Raw genomic sequence first — 23120 nt, 5'->3', positions numbered from 1 at the left:
AGCCTCCCTACAGCCCTGACACTCTTTTCACCCCACATGTTCTGCTGAAGAAGTGGGCAACCCGCCCACCATTTATAAAGAGGACCTGTCGTCCAACAAATTTCAGAGACACATGCACTTTGGGACCCTTGGAGCATTCACATTCTCAGGAGACAAAGTGGCAGATTTCCATGATGAGAGCAACAGCTAACCTGTGTTGTCCTCAGTCTTAAGTAATAATCAATTAATACATTTCTCTTTAATATAGGGGAACTTCATACACATATCATGACGGTAGAGTGAGGGCTTCATCTAAGCCATATAAGAAATTAAAAATGTAGAGAATTCTTCATGTGTCTGCATGCTGGCTTTTTGAATCTTGGCTCTAGTTTCTGACAAATGGTAACCTTTGAACTCTGTATTGTACACCTTCTGGCACCCCGAACAAAGCAGAGTGGTCATTACAGAGGAGAACCCTGCCACTGGCTTATCTCTGATCTATGTAATAGCTAGTAGGTCCTGTTACTGGCATATACGGTAAATCATGCTATTGTGCATGTAATTCAGGAAACCTAATATGCTAGTATAGTATTTGTAGTGTTCTACACCATCTTCACTCTGGCAAATGTATGGTTATTGTCAAAAGCTAATGTAACGTACTGTGTTCCATAAAATGAAGATTTTTCAGCCTCCAAGGTCTGATTTGTGGCCCGGTTGTGTTGTTCGTTTTTACCACAGTGACAGCAGACATAAAGGGCTTTGACATGTTACAAGCATCACAGTAAGGTCTGAATGTTGTCACAGTTACGGTATAATTTTTTAAAAAATGGTTTGGCTTTTGTGATGGCAAATTCTATCCCAGCCCCACCCCCAACAAATCACAGCCAACCTATTCTTATTGATGGGCAAGCAGTATTGTCTCTTGACCACGGAGAGCCATGAAGTTGTCGTCCGAGGCCAAAGAAGAATCAAGGCCTCTCTTCCAGAAAGCAGGTCATTCCCTTGGGCACTGCACATCCCGACAATTGCTTGAGGTACCATAAATAAAGGGACAGAGGTGCAGTAAAAGTTCTGCACCTCCCCTGCCCCCCCATCCAGGCCACTGAAGCACTGTAAATCAAGGGAAATCCGAGCTGTGGGGAAGAGTCAGTGAGGGCCACATTAAAGTGAGAACAAGGCCCAGAAGCCCCCAGCAGTGTGAGGATTAGAAGCCAATAGTGTGGGAAACAAAGGCATGATGGCAAGGAATCAAGGAAGGAGAGATGGGAGGCAGAAAAGCAGTGAGGGAAGAAGGGAGCCACATGGCCAAGGATGATTTAAAGCAAAGAAGCAGACATCTTGCACCTTCAATCTGGGGGCCAGGTAGCAGCAGACTCATCTGAGGTGCATTTCAGGTCCCCTGCTTCTTGGATCACCAATCTGACATTGGCTGTGTTTAAGTAGAAAGAAGATGAAGAGAAATATATGAGTGTGAATTGTTCGGAACTGTGAGAATTTGGAAGTCTCAAGGTCTGGGCCAGGTTGCAGTCTCCATAAAGCTGCACAGGGGACGGATGCACCGTGGTGCTTGTTAAGTGAGATGCGATTTATCGGACTCCAAGTTAACCGTGGCCTGTGCAGCCGTGGCCCGGGGTGCCCTCGGGCGCTACACGGATGTAAAACACCCCTGACAGTTTATTTTTAGAGGCTCGTGAGGCTGGGGCCCTCCTGCTTCTCCCCCGTTGTTTACTCAGGCTGTCAGGGTGGGTCGGCTCTCCAGGTCCAGGGCCCTCGATCCCTGGAGCCATTGCTCACGCCAGTAAACAAGCGCCAGAAGAACTGTGCCCTCCACTCTGGGAACCGTTCCCTAGCAGTCAGCCGTCCTCTCTCATTTTCCCCCTCAGCACTTTGGGCACAGGCCCTGACAATCCTGAAAAAGAGGTGAGGCGAAGCTGTGTTGTCGTTTTCACGGTAGCTGTCTCCCTCTCTCCGCGTCTGGCAGCAGCGGAATGTTCCAGAGCAGTGTTGGTGGCACAGCATGTACCATATTTAAATTAAGGCTACTACTGTGTTAGATGCCTTTATTATTTTGTACATCCACCCATCCATCCATCCATCCATCCACCCATCCATCTTCCTCCGCTTATCCGGGACCGGGTCGCGGGGGCAGTAGTCCAAGCAGAGCCCCCCAGACTTCCCTGCACACCTCCTCCAGCTGTACATGTTTTTTGAAAATATAAAAGTCACCCACAATAAATAATTCTTTTTTTTCAGAAGATATCAAACAGCTTTTGAAAAGTACCCTTTTCAACAAAAGAATTCTGCAAATTTCAGGATTTTGAGGCGCCTTGTTGGTGGATTAAAAAAAAAGTCACTGCTCGACAGAAAACAACAGCCGCATAATAAAAGCTAATAGCGTGTCGCAGAGGTGCTGCGCTCCACCGCTGTCTCCGAGCCCCCGAGTTCTCCCGACAGCAGCGCAAAGGGAAATGCAAGGCCTGCCTGTCTAACGCTAATGCTCGTGAGCAGGGAATAGTGCAGAACTGCAGGTCTCATCAAATGGAACACCCCGGCATCACATGAGACAGCGTCTCCCACAGGAATAACATGACTGAGTAAATCGGAGATGAAAACAGCTCACCTTCCCTCTGCTTCTTCTGATTTCCCTTTTCCCGCTGCTTCAGAAAATTGGTTAATGCATTCGGTCAAATGAATGTGTGTTTTAACACACGAAATCCATGATTTAGCAAATAAGCACATTGGAAGGCTCCCGCTTTCAGCACCACATGAGTGTTTTCGCACCCGCGAGCATAGCCCTACTGCCTGGGAGAGGTCAGCTTAATGTATGCTCTGCATTCCTAGTAATGCAAACACAGACCTGCTGACATTGATCCTCCCCAGATGTTCCTTCGATTTAATCCGATCCTCCCGACCACGACAATGTTTGGGGTGGCACACGGGTCCCCAGTACAGGCAAGTTACCTGTATTTAACCATTCTTCCCTGGAATTCACAGAAGCCAGTGCCTTCATTGGCACTGTCAGAAAACCCATCCAGTGCAACACAGGAAAGTGGAGACCGTAATTGCTGTCATCTCTGTCTTGGACACAGCGCGAGGCTGTGGGAATCACACGAGTCACTTCATCTCCCAGGAGATGAAAAGATGGGACCTCCAATTTTCCCACCAGAAGTTCAGGGAAGAGAAGGATGTGCGGCGGCGTATCATTAGCAAGGACCTGCAGAAGCTGCGGACAAATTAGCAGGCGGCGCGAGGAGCTTTCCGCTCAGCCGGGAAGCCTGAGGTGTCCATCAGCGCCTGTGAAATCTTTTTAAAAAAATCTTAATCATTATCTAATAAGGGATTACGGAAAACAAATTCCAGCATATTCACTGACAACCTCTCTTACGGCTTCTGTGTTATTCTTTGTGGTGGTTTAATTATTTTTAATAACAAAGATATGTTCCGGCTTCGAGAAGTAATTAAGCCAACATTTGTTCTCATGAATGGACAAACCTTTTATTAGACAAGGGGTTAATTTCAGCCCTCGGTCCTGCCCGTCTTATCTTTATATTTATGTGGAAAACAGAAGCCTGGAGTCTCACCCCCCCTTTTCATGCATCAATTTCCAGTCCCATTCAGAGGTGCAAAGAGGAACAGAGGGCCATCCTCGCTTCACAGCCCTGCAATTAAGCAGGCCCCTCTCAGAAAGACATGAAGACAAAGCGCAGACAGGCAGGAGCGAGGGCCAGAAAGGAATGAGGACTATAGGGAGAAACAGGAAATTGGACGCCCCCCATGCATGCTCGTGTCTCTCTCTCTTGCTCTCCCTCTGTCTTCCCTCTCTCATCCTCAGGAGGATGGGTTGCTGTGAATCCCATTGAGAGGCAGATCAATGGAAGGGGGTAGATTTGTCGTTTTCCAGCAGCACCTTCTTAATCAATTAATCCATACTGAAATTTATGCGCCTCCTTAAAGGGCCAGTTTTCGCCTGAAAAAGGTGAGATCTGGGGGAGGCAAGCCCTCAGGGAGGACCGGGTCTTGGGTCCCAGTAAGGAAGGCAGCCTTATTGTCTCTCGTAATTAAATACAGAAAGTAACGACAAAAAAAGCTCCTTCCCCATTACACGTATAGAGTATTGTGTTGTGCTCAGGTCCAGCACATTTGGCTGGAATTATTAAACTCTTTATTCAATGAATCTCAGGGTGGGCTTAAAGTTCACTGTGATTTTCATTTATGAATTGTATAGCATTATATATAACTTACTTTCTTTCCTTTCATCACAGTGTAGCACCATGCTGAGGGCTTTCTCTAAAAACAGGGGTCCAGCTGGTCTCAGTCAACCACAGCTAGTTACTCTGAATTTTGCTTATTTCATTCCAATGAACTGTTATTGTTATTGTTATTGTTATTATTATTGCTATTGTTAGAAGTGTCTTGCTACAGTGATGCAAAAAATAAGAATTTGGTCAGTAACAAATACTCCAGTTGAGACATTTACTATAATGTGTACAGCTCTGTAGAACTAGAGTAGATGTCTTTAGGACGACAATAGGATCTACAGTGTACAATACTATGACATGGATATTATTGTACTGTGAATTGTAGCATGTTTAAAACACACATTACATTATTCAGATGAACAGTTTACATTATGGTCATACGCACATGTACGTTGAAGAAAGTCTGATTATTTGTATGAGCTGTAAGTTTGCTGTAGGCGACTTCATAGATTTCCCTTTTTGATTTATCTGTTGCATTTCATTGCACAGTCTCTCCCTTACTATCTTCTGAAACAAAGACGAAATAAGACCAAATATATCCAGAGGCTGGTTTCCTGCGAGTGTCTCCATGGCAATGGCAGTTACACTTTGCAGGAGGCTCTCAGATCACTTATTTGTGTGCAACATGCAAACACATTTCACCAAGGAGGCCAGAAGCAATGCTTAAAGGGTATTAGGTGTCTTAAAAATTATAAATTGTTTACAAACCATTTGGTGAGGTTTCTGACCTTTCTGGTGGCTCAGTAGGCTTTCAGTCACTAGATGTAGAGGAGAAGATGAGCAGATGAGAAGCTGAGCACTAGAGAGCAAGGTGGACAGCAAGAAACAAAACACTGAGTGTGTTTAGCCACAATCCACATTTTTCACCATCTTTTGTTGTAGCAGATAACTGATGCCATACTTGATATGGATGGCGACTGAATTTCAATTACAGAGTGAAACTAAAGCTTTAAGGTCTTGATTAATTTATGAAAACAGAAATATATACACAGTGAATATATATTCACCATCTAAAGGATAATGTATCTATATAACTTATATATACTGTCTATATCTGTGTGCATATATTTATGTATTATATATGTAATATGTGCATCTTTTATACAGTTAATATGCAGTTATAGTTAATATATACAGTTACAGTTAATATATGCTAAATATTTCTATATAATTTGTATATATTAACTGTATATGATGTATATATGACATACATATTATATAAAAAGTATGTGTATATGCACACACATATGTACAGTATATATTAGCTGTATAGATACTTTATCATTTAGATGGTTCCTTGGTTATCTCTGTCCTCTGTCTTGCGGCCCTCATTTGTAGAATATGAATGCTTAGAAATTCCCCTAATATTTGCTTATTTGTACATTTGAAACTGGATCCAGCACTTCAGTGGGAATCATCAGACATAAACATTTAATATTTTATGAAGTAGCTTTAAAATGATGTAGTGAAAAGGAGAGTCATCTGACACAAGATTCATGACACAAGATTACTTAGCCAGTGCCCAATTTCAATTGTCTGCCTTCACTGCTGGGGTAATTAATCATGTTCCACTGGCACTTGCTGAAACCCAGTCCGCAGTCGATGGATTAATTAGCCTTAATGCTATAAAGAGGGAAAGGATATTTCCTTTTTAAATGTGGCATCACTGTAGGCTGCATTGTGGCATCAGGTGTTGTGCTGACAAGCGAGTGTTATTGAACATACAAGCTATTCCCTTGGACAACATTTCCTCTAGCTTCCCCTGATTATGCCGAGGCACGATGTCTTCTGCAAATATCCATCATCCATCTGCTAAGAGCAGTCAAGGCAGAGGTTAAATATGCAATATCATTCAAAATACACTTAGTTATAGAGCACCTATGCCTAGCAGATGGAGTATTCTGGGACATCTTTGGAAAGGTGTGCCTGACTGAAATAAATTATGACTCAGGGTATGGGCCATGCTATTGGGAATTTAACTTTTTTCCATTATAAGTGCAATAGAAAATTTAAGCTTTTATAGATTCAAACTTTTCTAAGCGCTAAAGTTTTATCTCAATCAGCTCTGTTGTAGCAAATGAGTATTTAACTTGTTTCTTGTGAAGCATTCTCAATTTTACCTTGCAGTTTTGACAAGTTATGACAGATCTGTCGATGTTTAGATATGAAGATCAAATAAGCATTACTTTGGTAAAAATGCAAAAATAATTTTAAAAAGAAACTGGGAAGATCTCATTGTGACGGCGCACAAACCTCACGTCTAAATATCAAAGCACTATTTCAATCACCGCAACAAAGTGCTGATTTACTGTCATCACAAATGCAAGACATTTATTGGGAAAATGATTGTTAAAAATTTATTGACTGCTGAGTACTTCTGACAAGCTCACTAAATGTTCTGGGTCACTGATACTGTGTGATGGAAGGCCTTAACATGAAACATCAGTCATAGCAGATCTTAAATGTATTTAGAGGTTGTGCCATAATGTTTTATCCAATTAAACAGCACGGCTCAACTAATCAGTGCTGCAATCAAGTTAAACTTCCATATGCATGAAACATAAGGGCAACATCAAGGGTATCTGACATAACTGTTTAGCAAGATTTCAGCTTTTGATTTTTAGCTCCATTACCAGTAGAAATATATACAAAATGCTAAAGTGCCTCCACTCTATGTTATACTACAGTATAAAGTCAGCCTGAAGTCATGTTTAATGATGAACATTACTCCAATGTGTCACGTACCTCTTGCCTTTTGCTATGGCTTAACCAAAGCAGCCTTTTTGTTACCTTGCATCAGAATCTCATTCCACGCGTTTCTTGGATTTTAGTAAATCGGACGGATATTACGGCTTATTCGTGTTGCTGGGCCACCGGCATTCCCATGTTTTGCTTTCCATTAAGCCACAGGATTGTCAGGATCCTATTTAGCTGGGCTGTCTCTCCTGCTCTGAAGCTTGTGCAGAATTGTGTGCTTAAGTCATTAAGAGTTTAACTTCTGATCAGACATAGGCATGGGTTCCAGCCTGCCCAAAACCATTTGATGTTCTCCTACCTGTAGAGGACTACCTTCACTCCTTCTCTCCTCTGACTGTCTGACTAACAGGCATAAGTCCCAGCCTTCCATTGTGTCATCTAGATATCATTGTAGTTTCGTGAGACTGGAAAGTCACAACTGATAGCCAATTATATAATCTTAATTTAACACCAGGTATACTTAGACGAAATCCATAATGTTAAAGAACCAAAACTAAAGCTAACCTCAAATAATGGAAAGGGATGAAAAGATGTAGTAAAAAACATAGGAGAATAACGTAAAGCTACTTATATTCTCATTTTACTCATAAACTTAGATTAAAAACTCTTTAAAACACACGTTCATTCAAACTGCCCCCATTGCTGCAAAGATAGTTATACTAACATATTCGAAAAGTAAGTTTATAATAATAATTTATACATAATAACTTTATGTGCGGGAAAAAGGATCCCTTTTACGTTGATATTTGATTATGTAACAGGCAGACACAAAGGTGCACGGTTGAATAAGTCGCAGATAATAAGAATTTTCCAGCCTGGGTGATGTGTCGTGTATTAACTTCTGTGGCACAGTACTGAGCTCGGGCGTCCGCGAGCTGCCGCGCGTGGCACCGGGCGAACAATGGCGCTCTTTCGGGTCGCTGTCTCTTTAAAACCGCCGATCGGTGTGTCGAGGGTCCTCTGGGGTGGGCTGCTGCCGCGACTTCGCGCTCCCGACGCTGGACGGTGGGACCGCGCTCTCCTTCACTTGCGCTCACAGAAGGACAGGGGGAGTCCACGGGGATGGGAGTGATCGTCGGGAGCTGAACAGGCACTCGCCCACCCACCCGCGGAAATAGCAGCGATCAATGAATGAGCAAACCCGTGGCCGTAGGAGGAGTGAATATACAGCTCCGCGCGAAAAGAAATATAACGTCGCTCCGTGGGCTGCCTGTCTCCGCACCAAACGATTTTTTTTCCACCAGCAGGATTTAACGCCACGAAGTGGGGGTTTGTTTTTTTCCGCGGGTCACACGCGCGGGAAGCTGATGCTGTGAGATGCGCGTGCTGCCGCGGTGGGCACTGACTCGAGCTCTCGAACCCACTTCTCAAAGTTCGCGCTGATGCGGGTCTCGGTGTGTGCCCGCGCGCAATTTGGAGTCTTTCCTGGGATACGATAGCATTTTTTTTACAGTATATATTTATCTGTATATTTATACAGTCGGTACACTTTGCTAGAGAGAGAGAGAGAGATGGAGTTTCCCGCGACTGTGGACGTCCTGCCACTTGTGCTCGCGCTGCTCTGCGTCGCCTCAGGTAAGTTTCTCACGAGCCGCACAGTCGCGCTGAAATGAAAAACGCGTGTCCTCAGCGCGTCGTTATTACCTTATTTTACGCGCTATGTTTACTAACACGAAATACAACCCAGTTCTCAACCCTCGCATTTTGAACTCGACTATTTTTTTAAATACTGAAACCGCGTGGAAGCGCTGTCGGAGCGGACGCCTTGCAGACTGCGGCTTTGGGAGACACAAATCAAATGCATAGCGACTAATATTATATGAAGTGTCGGTTGTATTATGGACAGGTATCCCCCCTCCCGTATGACGTGAACGTAAACGCATAAAGTGCAGTTTAATTTCATGACAAATGACATGTTTAAACTGTATGTGCACGAGCCGGTGTTGTATCGACTCGCGTGGGGACCGAACTGCCAGCGGTACAATCGGAGTTACACACAAAACACGGGGAAACAAGGTTAGTGGGAGCACTGGGGATAAATAACACGTACTTCAGCGCCCTTACGCCCGGGACGAGTTATACTGTACATGTACAGCACTATGACTATATATACTATAATATACTATAGCTGTAAAGCCGCTCTTCCGCGTCCTGTTGAATGTTCGCTCAACTTGGGCTCCGCGCACAACACACAGCGCTGACATCAACAACGACTCTTTTCTGCCTTGTTTATTACAATGACAATCAATGTCAGCCACACATCTTCGGAGGAAGAAACTAATAAATAAGGTAGCCAAGCCTTTTCCTTCCACAGCATTGTGTAGAGAGTAATACATGCAGTTATTGTAACATTGGCAGTTTTTTTTATAATAATATATATCGCTGAGGAAGTGTGCGGTGTTAGATAATCAGCTTTACACGGATTTACATTTATACTGTATTAACTTGTGGAAAGTACCTCGATCGAGGGTGCTACAGTAGGAGGGGATTCCAGTCAGCAACCATCCATCAGACTAGGTGACAGCCAGTGGTGTACCTCCTAGCAATTCTGGGCCCCCTGAAGATAGCCCCATCCCAATAAAATAAATTAATTGCTACATTGGAATTTTTGTGAGTCATCTCCATTGTGTGAGCCCATAGAATATTTACCACAGTGCACCCCACTAGTGACGGTCCTGCTGACAGCCCTACCCACTGCAGTACCCACTGCTACTGACACTCGTGATTTATCATACTAATGTCACACTGTACATTGTGGTGCCCCCCTCACACACTCGCACACACACTGATTCAGACTGATGTGTCATCATTTGCTTATTGGATGGGCTCCTGGAAATGGCGGCTCTTAATTGGAACTCAAATGGGAGAAGGACCTTTTGGTTAATGAGAATGAGCTTGTGGAGGGTTTGCTGTCCTCCTATTCTCAGCTCTGTCAGTTTTCCACTGTTTGGATCTGTGTTGCTGGACAGAGGTGTCTTTATAAAGGTCCTTGACAGGATGGCAACCTCTGCCTGGAACACACATGGTGCGGAAGATGACATTTTTCTCCTTCTATTCTCCTTTTCAAACTCACTTGGTGACCCTAAAGAATTACGGTGCACGCCGTATCCCACGGGAATGGTTAAGGTAAAATACAACTGCAGTCTAAGAATAAACAAGGCACTGCTGCAGAACACTGTCCGTGCCAAGTCCTTCCTGGGCTTTAGAGCTCAGTAACGAAAGCTGGAGCAGCCCAAACCTCTTAATGAAAGCTGGACCTCACCTTTTAAAGAAAGCTGAGTGTAGCGTAACCTTTTAATGAAAGCTGGACTTAACCTTTTAATGCTGGCTGGTGACATTAATAGGCTGGCCATATAAGCCTGCTGCAAGTGTTCGCTGTTGTCTGTTAATATGTATCCACAGAGATGTGTGTTGTTCTCATTTTTTGGGAGATGCTATCAGATGACTTCTTGTCACGTGAAACAATTCACTAATTTGACACATATTTGTTGATGTTTTTTTAAATAATTAATGTCTGGCTGTTAATGTTTCCTGGATACAAGAGCGGATTTTCCTGGGCTTATTGGGATTTTGCCCTTTTCTTACAGGATGATAGCTAGGGCTGAACTGTGTGTGTGTGTGTGTATGTGTGTGTGTGTGTGTGTGTGTGTTTTTTTACGTCAGGCCGTAAACATTGCAGTGCAGGGTATTGCAACATCTGTGGGAATAAACCCTCAACGAGTCCAGATGCTCCAATGAGGCACGTTGCGTACAGACCGAGTTGCTTGTTTACCGCTCTGTAAGTCCGGTGTCACTTTGCAGAATTACACAGAATGTCTGAAACTGCTGTCAGCTGTCATCAGGTCGACAGGCATGTTTTGTGTACTTGTGCACTTTCTGTTGTTTTTTTTCGGGAGCTTTTATACAACACACATACCTTTTTTGTTTAAGTGACCACTATCTTGTGCTCTAGTCTGGATTCAATGTAGGAACGCACGGTCTTTGGGGTGAAAAGGATTGTATGCGTATTTGACCATGTGTGACATGATCTCTGTGCTTCCTCCATTCTAAGCTATTTAGATGTAACATCCCCCACTGAGTTTGTATTTTTTTAATGCACATACTGTTGACGAGAATGATTTAAATAACATGTAAATAAGAAATTATTTTTTTCCTCATGTTTTCTTGAGTGCTACAGTCAGATGTGTTATTGCACAGAATACAGACCTTTGTTTAGTGTTAATGTAGAGTAGCCGCGGTCCTTGGCAGCAGCCAACACAAGATCCTTCTTGCTTTTCTTCCGTTGCTTTTTCAGACGTTACAAGGGTCTTCTGACATTTTGGTATGGAATTTCATTGTCCTTGAGGAGGATTCATTCGTGTTCCTTGAAAGATGGGTAATTGTGAGAAGTTTCTTTGTTTGTTCGGTCTCCTTTGAAGTCATTTTAAACAGCTTCAGAACAGCTGTCAGTTTTCTGGTTGTCGCCGAGTTGGCCTGAGACCGCCTAGACGACTCCCACTGTAGTTACACATTTCAAACCAGGCTCTAAATGGAAAGAGAAGCAAAAATGCCTGTGACTAATTTAGCTGATGCCAATGTGTTTTTTTAATTGCTCTTAAAATGTAGGTCAAAGACCGGGGGGGGTCTTTGTTAAGGTATTTTGCTATAAATTCAAGAAATTAGGAATTTACATCAAATTCACAAATAAACTTAAATAGTTTGTGAATGAATTTAAGGAGACTAAAATTCAGCTGACCTAATGTGTTATTTGGACAAAAAAAATACTTTTTTCACTGTATAATACCAGTTCTTTTATGAATTATCTAAGAGAAAATCTTTTGTTGCATAAACAATGCCCTACCCACTGTACTATATTTTTTGGTTGTCATCTCCATCAGTTTCCAGGTGGCATGTTTGCCCACAACTTTGAAATGACTGTCTTAGGGTATGCTATTACATGAGCAAGACAGTGTTTTAGCACAGCTGCTACATGTGTCGGGGGATGACTCACCAAAGTGTAGCGGCCGCGTTACTTCCTGTCCTGCCCTGCCCTTATGAATGGCTGAGCGTTTTGGGACTAAACCTGGGAACCAAGTGTATCATCTTCCAGCGAAGGGTACCACCTCCCCCAGTTCCTGTTTGACCGGGTCTCCAATCTTGACCAAGTTGCTGTTTACGAAGCTGTGTCATACGTTGCGTTTTTCAGTAGCTTGAACCTTGCCCCTTTGCCTCCCTGTGTACCCATCTGTTTGCCTTCAGATTTATCATCCTGTCAGTATGTTGCATAGTCTCCTGAGATGAGCCATTTGTAGGCCGTGCTGGTGTCATTTTAGGTTGTCAACGCTCAGTAGTTTGCCGCTGGAATTGTAGATATGTGAAAGGTGATTTGTTTAGCCTTCAGTTGTGTTAAAAAGAGCTGAAGGAACTCTTGCTGTTGGGGCCTTGTGTTTTATATATTGTGTTTTTTATTATTAGAATATATATAGTTACTTCAAGGGTTTTTTTAGGGCCTCCCATAGTAAAGAGTCAGTGATGCATCGTCAGTATAGCAACAGAACCTATTTAACCTCAAGACCCTGAGGTCAAGAAGTAGGCCCCAGTAGGGAAATGGAGCACAGCAACATATCGTCGTCACTGCTGGACGTGTACCCCGACTGGAAGCAGCTAAGTGGGGTGGGCAAAGAAGGCCCTGCAGCAGGCATTGGAGATGAGCTGCTGTCACTTCACACCCTGTCATCTTCAGTAAGGCCCTGTTTACGCCTTCATGGTTATCTGAGACACCACAACAGCAAAAGGTACAAAGTGATCCCAGATAAATACTATTCGATGCTGTGCTAATCTACAGTTATACATTGCCTCGTTCCCTTGCTTTACCAGGTTCTTGTGTCTAAAAGGATTTGTGTAACTTCTAGTTTTACCTGTTCGTACAGCTGAGCGACTGCAGGTTAAGCACCTTGTTGGAAAGTACCGCAACAGAGGCCCTCCTGCAAGTTCGACCTGCCACGCTTCATCAACAGGGCCGGTTCGCTGAAACACGCTAGCACCCGCTGCCTGTCAGCACTGTTTTGCGATGGAGGCTTTCCAAAAAACCCAGGGCATTGTAGACTCCGAATGGGTTTCATTGCAGGACCCCTTCTTTCGTTGGCACCCTGCCATTCTGGAGTGGCCACTCGACGATTGACTTACCTGTCTCATTGGTGCTGCACCACACAGAGAGTCTATTGTGAGACATGCTGAGGCTGCGGCGAGTGACTGTTGAGCCTCTGGTGCCGGGCCAACAAACGCCGCAGTGGATTGCTGCCAAAGACGTGCCGTAGTGGTGGTGATTGAGCCTGCACAGGGACTGGGGGAGCAGGCCAGCCGCTGCCTTTCGATGCTGGGGTAGGGGAACTGTGGGTGGGGTGAAGAGGTTGCTATAGCTACAGATTGTATGGTGGTGGAGGGGCTGATGTCAGAGGCCCTGATGGTGAGGGGGTTTGTGGCACACAGCCATCCGATGATCAGGCAATTCGCACAAGTTGGGGTAATATTGTCTTCATCTCTGTGCAATCTGCATGTGCTTTATGTAGGCATGTGCAACTTATGTTTGCTCATTGCATATTTTAGAGAACCAGTTTAGTCTCGCTATATCAGCTGCGCCATGGCATTAACTTTTGCTTGTGAAATTATTGATGCGCTGGATGTCATGAGGCAATTCAATAAGAAAAATTATCTCTTTTGGAATGTGTTACTAAATTGTATTATGCTGTTTCTTTTGTGTGTGTGTGTGTGTTTTTTTTTTTTAAATAATTTTACATTTTCTTAAGAATTTTTTGCGAGGACAAGTAAGTTAGTAATGCATTTTTCAATTATGTCATATTTAATTAGGGGAAATCTAATATAAATGTAATTTTACATGCATGCAGTGTGTAGGTTATGTTAATTCCTCAGTAAACTAATTGCTCCACCCACCCCACTTGTGCATTTATGCAAAGCCACCCCCCAGCAAAAGTGAATTAACTGGGGAAAAAAGAGAACAGCAAAAGAAGGAGGACTTGAGCAAAAATGCTTGAGCTGAGGATGAGACATGGGCTCACATGCAATCAAGCTAAATTTGACTTACAAATTTAAGCATCACTTAATTACCAGCAGACCGTTTATTCTCAGAATCGGCAAAGATCCATCTCAAGAGTTCTGGAAGTAACAGAAAAATGAGGCTTCGGTAGATTAGCCTGCCAAAGTTAGATTGCGAAAACATAACCAAACACCTGCAGGAAGCGATGTGGCGATAACAGGGATGGCGCATCCTTTCTTGCATCCTTTCTCCCGTCTCACAGAACACGGGATACAGCTGTCCGAGATGTCAGAATAGCGCGAGGGTGTTTCTACATGCCCATGGATATGAGTGTGCACATCCCGTCGACTACATCTAAGCTGGTGCATATTGGGTACTTCTCTGTGCTGAATTCCCCATGTGTATATATTATTTCCGTTTTTAGTTATTTTTTATTTGTCTGATGTGTTCGTCCAAGGTGACTTACCACTTCTTTGCTGCAGTATAGGAGTTAGAAGAGCACAGTACATGGACGATGGTGCTGTTTTGTGTATGTTGAGGAAAACAGTGCTTAACTACTTTCCTGTGGCCTTGGAGAGACATACCACAACATCTGAATCATGTATGCCAACTTGTTAGGAATTCTTTGTTTAAAGACTACTCTTCTTGCTTAAAACATATAATTTTCATTAGCATACTTCCTCTACACCCCCCCCCCCCCCCCCGATCAACCCTGGTAGCTTGCACCTCCCCCACTCCCATGAACACAATTGCAGGTCCATTTGTATTTTATCTTTTTTTGTTACTTTTTGACAGGCTTCTGTAATGTGAATAAAGTTTTAAGTTGTCGCAATGGAAGGTGTATTGTGAGGAGTTTAAAATCATTTAATTGTGTAAACTGTATTTTCTGAATTGCAGCCTGACTGAGATAGTGCTCCCCTATCCAGGAATACTGCTATCTGCCCTCTTTTTGTCCCCTCTGGAATGCTCTAAGTGTCTGTTAAGCAGTATTTATTTTCATGGGATTATTGCCGAGGCAGGTATAATGGATGATCTTATCTCTCCGGGTGTGTTTATCTGAGAGTCTCTCCTTTCTGACGGACATGACTCCTGCTCGCTCCGAGCAGGACTGGCAGAGTGCTGGAGTGCCAGGGAAGATGAACTCCCGTCCTACATCAGTGATTGACGTGGGCGGATGAGTAACTCACGGAGACACGGCTGGACGCTTCGCTGCCTTCCCAGGAGCAGCCGGGTCTGTCTGGTCAGCGTGCCTTCGGCCACACTTCCTCTCTTCTCCTCTCCCAGTAAGACTGCTAACCGCTAATTACCTCTTTGATTGTTAATGGCACTGCAGATTGGCTGCGGGACATCTGTTATCTTTCGTAAGCTTCTAATTTTCGAGGATTAGTTCTGAAAATGGGATGATTAATCATAATTTGCAATCTCCTCCATCTCAATGGGACCCATTTGTGTCGCGGATTTTGAAATTCAGGCAGTTCTAACAAGAGAGCCTATTACAGTGTAATCTGTCATTAAGAGTTGTCCCTGAGATTCAGAATGAATGCCTTTTGAATTTGGATCCATTTATCCAGAAATGATCAGCGTACCTGCGTCAAAGCAACTTCTGCTCTCAAGTGATAGTACTACTTTTTAAAATACAGTACTGTATCAAGAGGGGGTGTGCAGAGGATGGTGGTAAACACAAGCTGCTACCCAAGAGGTAAAGCTGGCTCCTTCTTGTTTTCGGAACACTTCTGGACCTGACACCTCAATAAGAAAATGAGGATACTTCCGAAATGCAAGTAGTGCATCCTGCCAGGGCTCACGGAGAGAGCAGGAAGTGTGTCTTTGCACGATGAGATGTCCACATGGATATGTCTGTGCACAGCATTGCTCGGGAGGGGGTGACTGTCAAAAGGGCCCCCCAGATGAGCCTCTCCATCCAGGATTCAGTGCTTCCCCATCCGTGCCCTGTGCCCACCTGCCCCGTTATCTATGTTTTCCCAGGTGCTGTAATTGCAGCCGGTGGCAGCGCAGCGGTGGCAGCCAAGCTTGTTGCATTTGAATGAGGCTCCTGCTCATTTTGTACAAAAAAGTCCGGTCAATAAAAATAACACCATTTGTCAGCAGTGCCTCTTATTAACAGCTTTCCTCCGATTTTCTTGTGCGAATGGCAAAAGTGCTGATCAAGGAGCATCATGCTCCTTCCCAGAAACACCTTGGCAGTCCACTTAGATGGGGGATAAAAGCTGCAAGACTTTAGGGATCAAGGGGCAAAACTCTTAGCCCAGCAGAATGGCTGGATGTAAGCCCTGCAGCATGACTGTGAGTACTGTGGATTTACGAAAAAATGAGATGTGGGACAGAGCTGGATATGGGACAGAATGTGGGCCCCCAGTGTTGTTTAATATACAGCAGCATCCACTGTTCTGCTGCTTGGTCCCGCCACTCTCTATCCTCTACAGGTTTTTCCTATTGTGTGCTCCTTCCTCCATGGCATCCTTGCTTGCTGACTTGGCCTGGCTCCTCTGCTATCTGGATCAGACAGGATGTGGTAGTGGGGGGGGGGGGTTCCTCTGCGTCCAGTGGGGCTAATCTGTTGGAATGCGTAGCCCGTTGCAATGGGTTAGGAACCGGGATGTCGATGCTATCTCTTCCAGCTGCATTACTGCATTCCCCTTCCCACCCCACTTACGTCTTTTTGTGGCATACCCCAGGGTTTTTATGTCAAACACTGCACGAGTGCACTTTGTATAGCCCCGCACCCCCTTCCTGTCACCTCTGAAATGACAGTCGTTAGCTGGAAGTGCTCCCCCCCCCGGATGAAACATAATCCTTTTTCAATTTGTTGTCCAGATGTGTGCTAGCAAGGGCCTTCCACGGCACTCCACAGGCCAGTGGGCAAGATGCATGTTCATCTGAGGGTCAGAAATCCTTTGTTTGGAATTAGATTTCTTCAAGCAAGCGCAATTACATTAGTTTTTTGCTTAGCAAACACTTTTTATGAGAATAGACTTATACTCATTATCACTAACCACTTGTCCAAGTTTTTTAAGTTACCAGTTATCGTGAAACACATGTCTTTGGTGGGAGGAAACCCATAGTAGAGGGGAGAACATGAAAACTTCACACAGACTCACACAGACAACAGCAGTGACCTTCTGTACTGCCAGACAGACTTACAGGTTTACCCATTTATATAGCGAAATGTTTAACATTTCAGGGTAAGTAAATTTTCAAAAGGTGTAACAGTAATGACAAAACAGGGACTGAAACTACAGGTAGTTCTTGACTTATGATAGGGTTCTGTTCTGAGGTAGGTCAGCACAGATTGGCGTATGTTGCACATCCCCTTATACCGTATTGTATGAACTGTAAAAATATGCTAATAATTAGCATGGATGAATGCTTCATTGTGGGGGTGCGGTGGCGCAGTGGGTTGGACCACAGTCCTGCTCTCCAGTGGGTCTGGGGTTCGAGTCCCGCTTGGGGTGCCTTGCGATGGACTGGCATCCCGTCCTGGGTGTGTCCCCTCCCCCTCCGGCCTTACGCCCTGTGTTACCGGGTGGGCTCTGGTTCCCCGCGACCCCGTGTGGGACGAGCGGTTCTGAAAATGTGTGTGTGTGTGTGTGAATGCTACATTGTATAATAGGTCTTTGTTGTATTTCATCCACTAATTTCATACATTATTTGTGTTACTAATACTTCGGGTAGAATAATATTATAGATGTTGTTTAGTATTATATTTTCATGCTGCGCTCTTATTTTCACTTTTACTTCTAAATCGTTTTTTTTTTTTTTTTTTTGCTTTTCCTCTTGTGCACCACTAGAACATTCGCTTTTCTGGTTACTAGCTCTTCAAAAAATTTACTTGAAAAGAATCACAAACAAAAAGTTCTGTAAATTAAACACACTCATTGAAAAACACACCAACTGAGTCAATAAGAAATATGGTGCCTTGGGAATATGGGACTCCAAAATAATATAAGATTAACGGCACGGCTATCATAAGTGCAGGTCATTGTAAGACGCATATGTCACAAGTCTAGGAGCACCTGTAGTAACCTCTAGGAACCTTTTCATGTCAAAGTCCTGAGGCCAAAGCCACTGTGCTATGTTTTGCCAATTCGTAGTCTTATTTAAACTTGTGAAACGCCTACTGGTTCTGAGCTATAATATGCGTTAATGCTTCTGTAACACCCACATAAAGCCATAAATGCAGTGACATAGGACATCTGCTTTTCAGCTGGCAGGACTGTTATAAGAAGAGCTGGAGCTCTTATCCTCTTACTGTGGAGTTGGCAGGGAATCCACAAACGCTGCAGTGGAGACACATCAGAAGGCCCCATGCTCTGCTGGCCCTCGTTGCTCCAGTGCCTTGAGCATCCTACAGGTTCGCCACCTCTGGGTGCTCTGCTACACAGGTGTCTGACCCACTGGGCCCCCTGCGCTCCCAAGGTTTTCCCTGGCACTAGTGCCTGAGGGAATAGGAACTCGGCAAGGCCCTCCACCGACAACTGTGCCTCGGAGGATTTCACTGCGTTGTCTAGCTGCAGGTGGAATGACACGCAGCATATTCAACAAAGCCGTTGCAGTTTGTCTGAGCCCTTGTTCGCCTGTGTGTTTTTGCAGGCGTGCCCCTAAGTGTGCCATAATAGTGCAACTGAAGAATAGAAAATGTTTGTGCACTGTGTTTACTTAGAATACCACTACCAATTTCTGTCAGACTACATGAGCAGCTCTTAGAGATGATGCATAATGAACGTTTAAGAGTTAAAACAGCCATTATGCTCTTTCAGCTCTTGTTTTGCTTCTAAATCAGTTTCGACAGCTTGCGAACTGAGAACGTCTGTCCTTTTCCTTTCAGATTTCTCTACCTACTGTTTTCTTGGTTATAATTCACATTTAAGAGTCCCTTGGAAAGGAGACTTCAAGACATGTCAGTTCTTTGAAACAGGACAGGGATGCCTGGAGAGCCCTTGTTGGCGGCCTAAACGCCAAGAGGAGTGGAAGGTGTTGATGATGGCACACTGACTGTTTAGGCAAAGCAAACATTTCCATCTCTGTGCAGTGGAGTCTCTGTTGACCAAGTCATTGTTCTGTGTCTTTTAAGTCTCAGTTTAACAGACACAAAGCTTTATTCCACCCCTGCACTGAAATGGCAACTTTATTTTTGGATCGCACGAGTGTCTGTTAATGGCACTGACACTAATCTGCTGCCTTGGTTCTGCTGAAAACACTTTCTGTCACGAGTTGCTGCGGTGACGTACGGATGTCGGAGGAATGGCCATAAGCTGCTTTCATCGACCTTAAGGTGTCAGTGTTGTGGTTGGGGCTGTCGAGGAACTTTGCCGAGAGCCAGCTTCTCTCCCTCTCATTCACACACACACACAAACACACAGACCCAAGTGAAGAAAGTGTTTGTCCAAAGCTGTGCCAAGTAATTTCCTTTTTAAAAAGACGATGGCCCATTCTCCTTTGTACAGCAGAGCCCTAATTATGAAGGCCATGCCTTTATAGCCTGTAGTTTGTATTCGCATGCAAGCAGCCCTTTGTTGTCGCTAAGCTCAAATAGGACTTGTGGAGCGGGGGTACCCGGAGACCCCTGTCTTTGCTGCCAGTGTAACTGGTGGGGGGAACAGCAGTGCATTTGCAAATCAATTCCTCTGTTCCAGCGAAGGAGAGAAGTAGGCTGGGTGTAAAACAACAAACTTGGGTTTGGGGGTGTAGCGCTGGGTAGGTGGTGTAAATTGTAAAAAGAATTGCAGATGAGGATTAAAGAAGAAAGTTGGTAGTTTTCTTCTTCCTTTCTCGTTCCGTCTCTCTGCCATGCTCTTTCTTTATTCCCCCTACTCCATAGCCTCGTCCCCCTCTTCGTTGTCCAGCGGACACCATATCTATAGCAACTGTACTGGAATTACAATTTGAAAGGGCACGGACACTGGGATTGTGATCCGGGGGATGGGGTGTAGCGGGTAGCTGTGATTTGAAATTGGAAGCCATTGCATCGCCTAATCTTTTTTCCACAGTGTGCTAGGGATTTGAATTGCGGGGTTGTTATAGGGCCGGTTTGATTTATTTCCAAAGGCCTATGTCAGAAATGAAAGGCATTATCTTAAGGTTTTTAAATAAAACACCAAACTGAATAGGCTTATATATCCCAGGTTGGGGTTCATATCCATTTTACCACATAAAGGAGTTTAAAAGCTGGATTTTCCATTCTCACCTCTTGTGCCATTTGCACTGCATTTAAATAAACTCTGTACTTTTGGTAATACTGGTTATTTATGTAGGTTTGTGTTAAGCAGGAAATGTTACAGTGGGGGAGTTCAAGGTCTGGCTTGATTAATTGAATTTTTTTTTTTTTTTAATTTTTCAGGTGCATTGCTTTACTGTGCTGCATATCTTTACGTAGAACTACGTGTGGGTGGTGAGCCCCGACCCACTCGGCCCAGATATCAGGTCGGTCACTGCTGCATCCACGTCCGTGGGCTCATGCTGCACGGTGATGTCGGGTGCGCGAGAAGTCGATGGTTGCGGCTCCGAGGTATCTTGGCTGGTGTCTTTCGAATCCCAGAGGCCTCGGCTTGCTCCTTAAGTGCAGCTCGTCGGTTGCGATAATACTTTGCGTCGTGTTTGTTGGGCATCTTTGAAATGTTTAATTCGATGATCCGCATTCAGGCCTCCTACCTTGGCCTAAATGAAGGTTTTCCTGCTGGTGCGATACGTGTCCGGTAGAGCGGCTCTCTAGCAACGAACTGAGGTGCTGACGTCAGCGCTATGACATGGTTCGAACGTGATGATAACTCCATAACGAACCAAATGTGGGACATTTTCGCAATGTTGCCAGCTCGCTCAGGTTGAACTGGCAGCGGCTATTCATATGTCGTGTGATGCGGTGTTTCTTCCTCTGTCCAGCAGTATATGCAGTATCTCTCTGTGTCTTTTCATTTGTTAGCTGTAGCGGTGAGAGGGGGTTGCATTTTTTCATGCCGGTTTGCATTTTTACATGACGGTCAATTCCCAAGTTACCCCCCCCCCCCCCCCCACCACCTAGTGAGGAGAAAGATGTAGTTCTACGTCAAAAAATTAAAAACACTAAACTGGTTCTCCGGGGGGATTGGGGCACGGTGGCACAGCGGGCTTGGCTGAGTCCTGCTCTCTGATGGGTCTGGGGTTCCTTGTGATGGACTGGCGTCCCATCCTGGGTGTGTCCCGTCCCACTCTAGCCTTCAGCCCTGTGTTGCCAGGTTAGGCTCCGACTCGCCATGACCCCGCTTGGGACAAGTGGTTTCAGCCAATGTGTCTGTATGTATGTATGTGTGTGTAAATTGGTTCTTTGTCTCTCAATGAACTTTCAGAGTTATTGTCCAGGAGTCGCACAATGTTGAAACCCCTGACACATGATCACCTCTTAGTGCACGGGAGACCATGAATTTATGGAAGGGAATGGCCTTAAGAATGTCCTTCAGTATCTGCTTTTAGTTTTGTTCCAGTAGAATTGCGTTTGCCCATCTTTTCACTGAATAAACATTTCTCTTTCATCTACATGTATCATAGAAGTCAAAAGTCTGAGTACACATGGCCAACCTGGGCAATACCTGTGTCGGGCTAATTGGACAAAAGAGTGAAGGAAAAGCAACCCATAAGGGTCCTACATCTCTGGGAACTGCTGCACAAGAGCTGGGAAGACAAGTCGGCTAATTTCCTGATCAAACTGAATGCCTTGTGAACAAAAACTAGTTTTCCAGCACCTTGCTTTTTCACTGATGCTGTATGTATATACATGTATGTTTGTACTGTATATACTGTATATATACTAACAAGTTTTGCAATGAAAACACTTTAAGACTGTATGCTGCTGACAGTATGCTCAATAAGTAATTTCTTTACAATTTTTGCTTATGATGAGAAAATTAATTTTAATTAAGACATGGACTGAACATATGGTCTCTATCACAGAACATATGTTATGTTGAAAGTTTGGATTGTCTGTCGTGTTTATGCAGAAATATATTGTGGTCCTATGTAATATGAGCATTGAAAGTCTTGGTCAGTGTCACTTGGTAGAGTTTGTGGTTTTAAACAAAAAAAAAATCACCTTTTTCCACCTAAGCCCTGAACATGCTTGGTGCTAAAAGTCCATTTTGGCAGCTGGGAGATGTTGCAGCACAGGGGCAGCTGGCAGAAGACAGTGCGATCCACTGGCGCTGGCACGATTCTCTGTCTGAGACAGCACGGTCAGCCCTTGCCTGCCGTGCCTTTCTAGAGAACCGAGGATCAGCATCTCAGCATTTCCAGCCTTTTTCATTTTCTCTGCTGTGGGACAAGTTTGGCTCTACCAATGCGCATTCAGCCAAAATGGTGTTGAGCCCTGTCAGCGTCGCAGCACTGGTCTGGTGCTCCTGAACTTACAGCAGACCAGCACACAGGCCTCAGGTTTCTCTGTAATTACATGTCTCTTCCACTTACATACACAAGTAGCTCTTATATTTTTTCCTACATTGTGTGTACCATGAAGGCAGGGTCATATGTGGCAAACTGATTCCCGTCTAATTTTACCAGTCGCAGCAGGGCTTCTTTCTGCAAAATGCTTGCAGATTACAAGACAGTTTGTACATTTGCTTTAAAATGTCATCTTATGGTGGAGGCTGTTGGTTACTGAGAGGTTATCCACATCAACGGAGATCTAGAGTATTGTGTAAGTGGGGCCAATGTCCGTTGCTTGTACAGCTATGAGGGTTTTTACATTAATGTGGAGTCCATATGGCAGTGAGGGGGACTCAGTGACGCAGCAGGTTTGGCCGGGGCCTGCACTCTGGTGGCTCTGGGGTTTGAGTCCTGGCTAGGGTGCCCTGCGATGGAGCGGCGTCCCGTCCTGGGTGTGTCCTTGCACCCTGTGTTGCTGGGTTAGGCTCCGGTTCACTGCTACCCTGCTTGCGATGAGTGGTTTCAGACAGTATGTGCGTATGGGAGTGGACTGTGTCAGTAAACCAAAATGGAGGCTACTAAGTTGAGCATGACCAGATTCTGGCAGCTCACAAATTCTGAAGAAGGAAGAAATATTTATCTGAAAATACAGACAACACTAACATTTTAAATAGAAACAGTCA

General features: G+C 44.4%; 1 protein-coding gene across 3 annotated transcripts in view; it reads left to right on the top strand.

Moving 5' to 3' along the window:
* The window catches only part of robo3 (roundabout, axon guidance receptor, homolog 3 (Drosophila)), a 125876-nt gene that overhangs the window by 46523 nt on the left and 56233 nt on the right, over nucleotides 1-23120 (top strand). Inside the window, exon 1 of one of the 3 annotated variants that reach the window (XM_018755448.2) lies at nucleotides 7952-8570. The exons of the other annotated variants lie outside the window; for them this stretch is intronic. Within the exon in view, the coding sequence (XP_018610964.1) occupies nucleotides 8507-8570 (64 nt within the window). The 5' untranslated portion in view covers nucleotides 7952-8506. Of the gene's footprint in view, nucleotides 1-7951; nucleotides 8571-23120 lie in introns of those variants that run through there. 3 annotated transcript variants of the gene reach the window in all.

Source organism: Scleropages formosus, chromosome 4 (assembly GCF_900964775.1).
Source record: "Scleropages formosus chromosome 4, fSclFor1.1, whole genome shotgun sequence".
Classification (NCBI taxonomy): Eukaryota; Metazoa; Chordata; class Actinopteri; order Osteoglossiformes; family Osteoglossidae; genus Scleropages; species Scleropages formosus.
The sequence above is the reverse complement of the archived record's forward strand: the minus strand, read 5'-3'. Positions and strand labels throughout refer to the sequence as shown.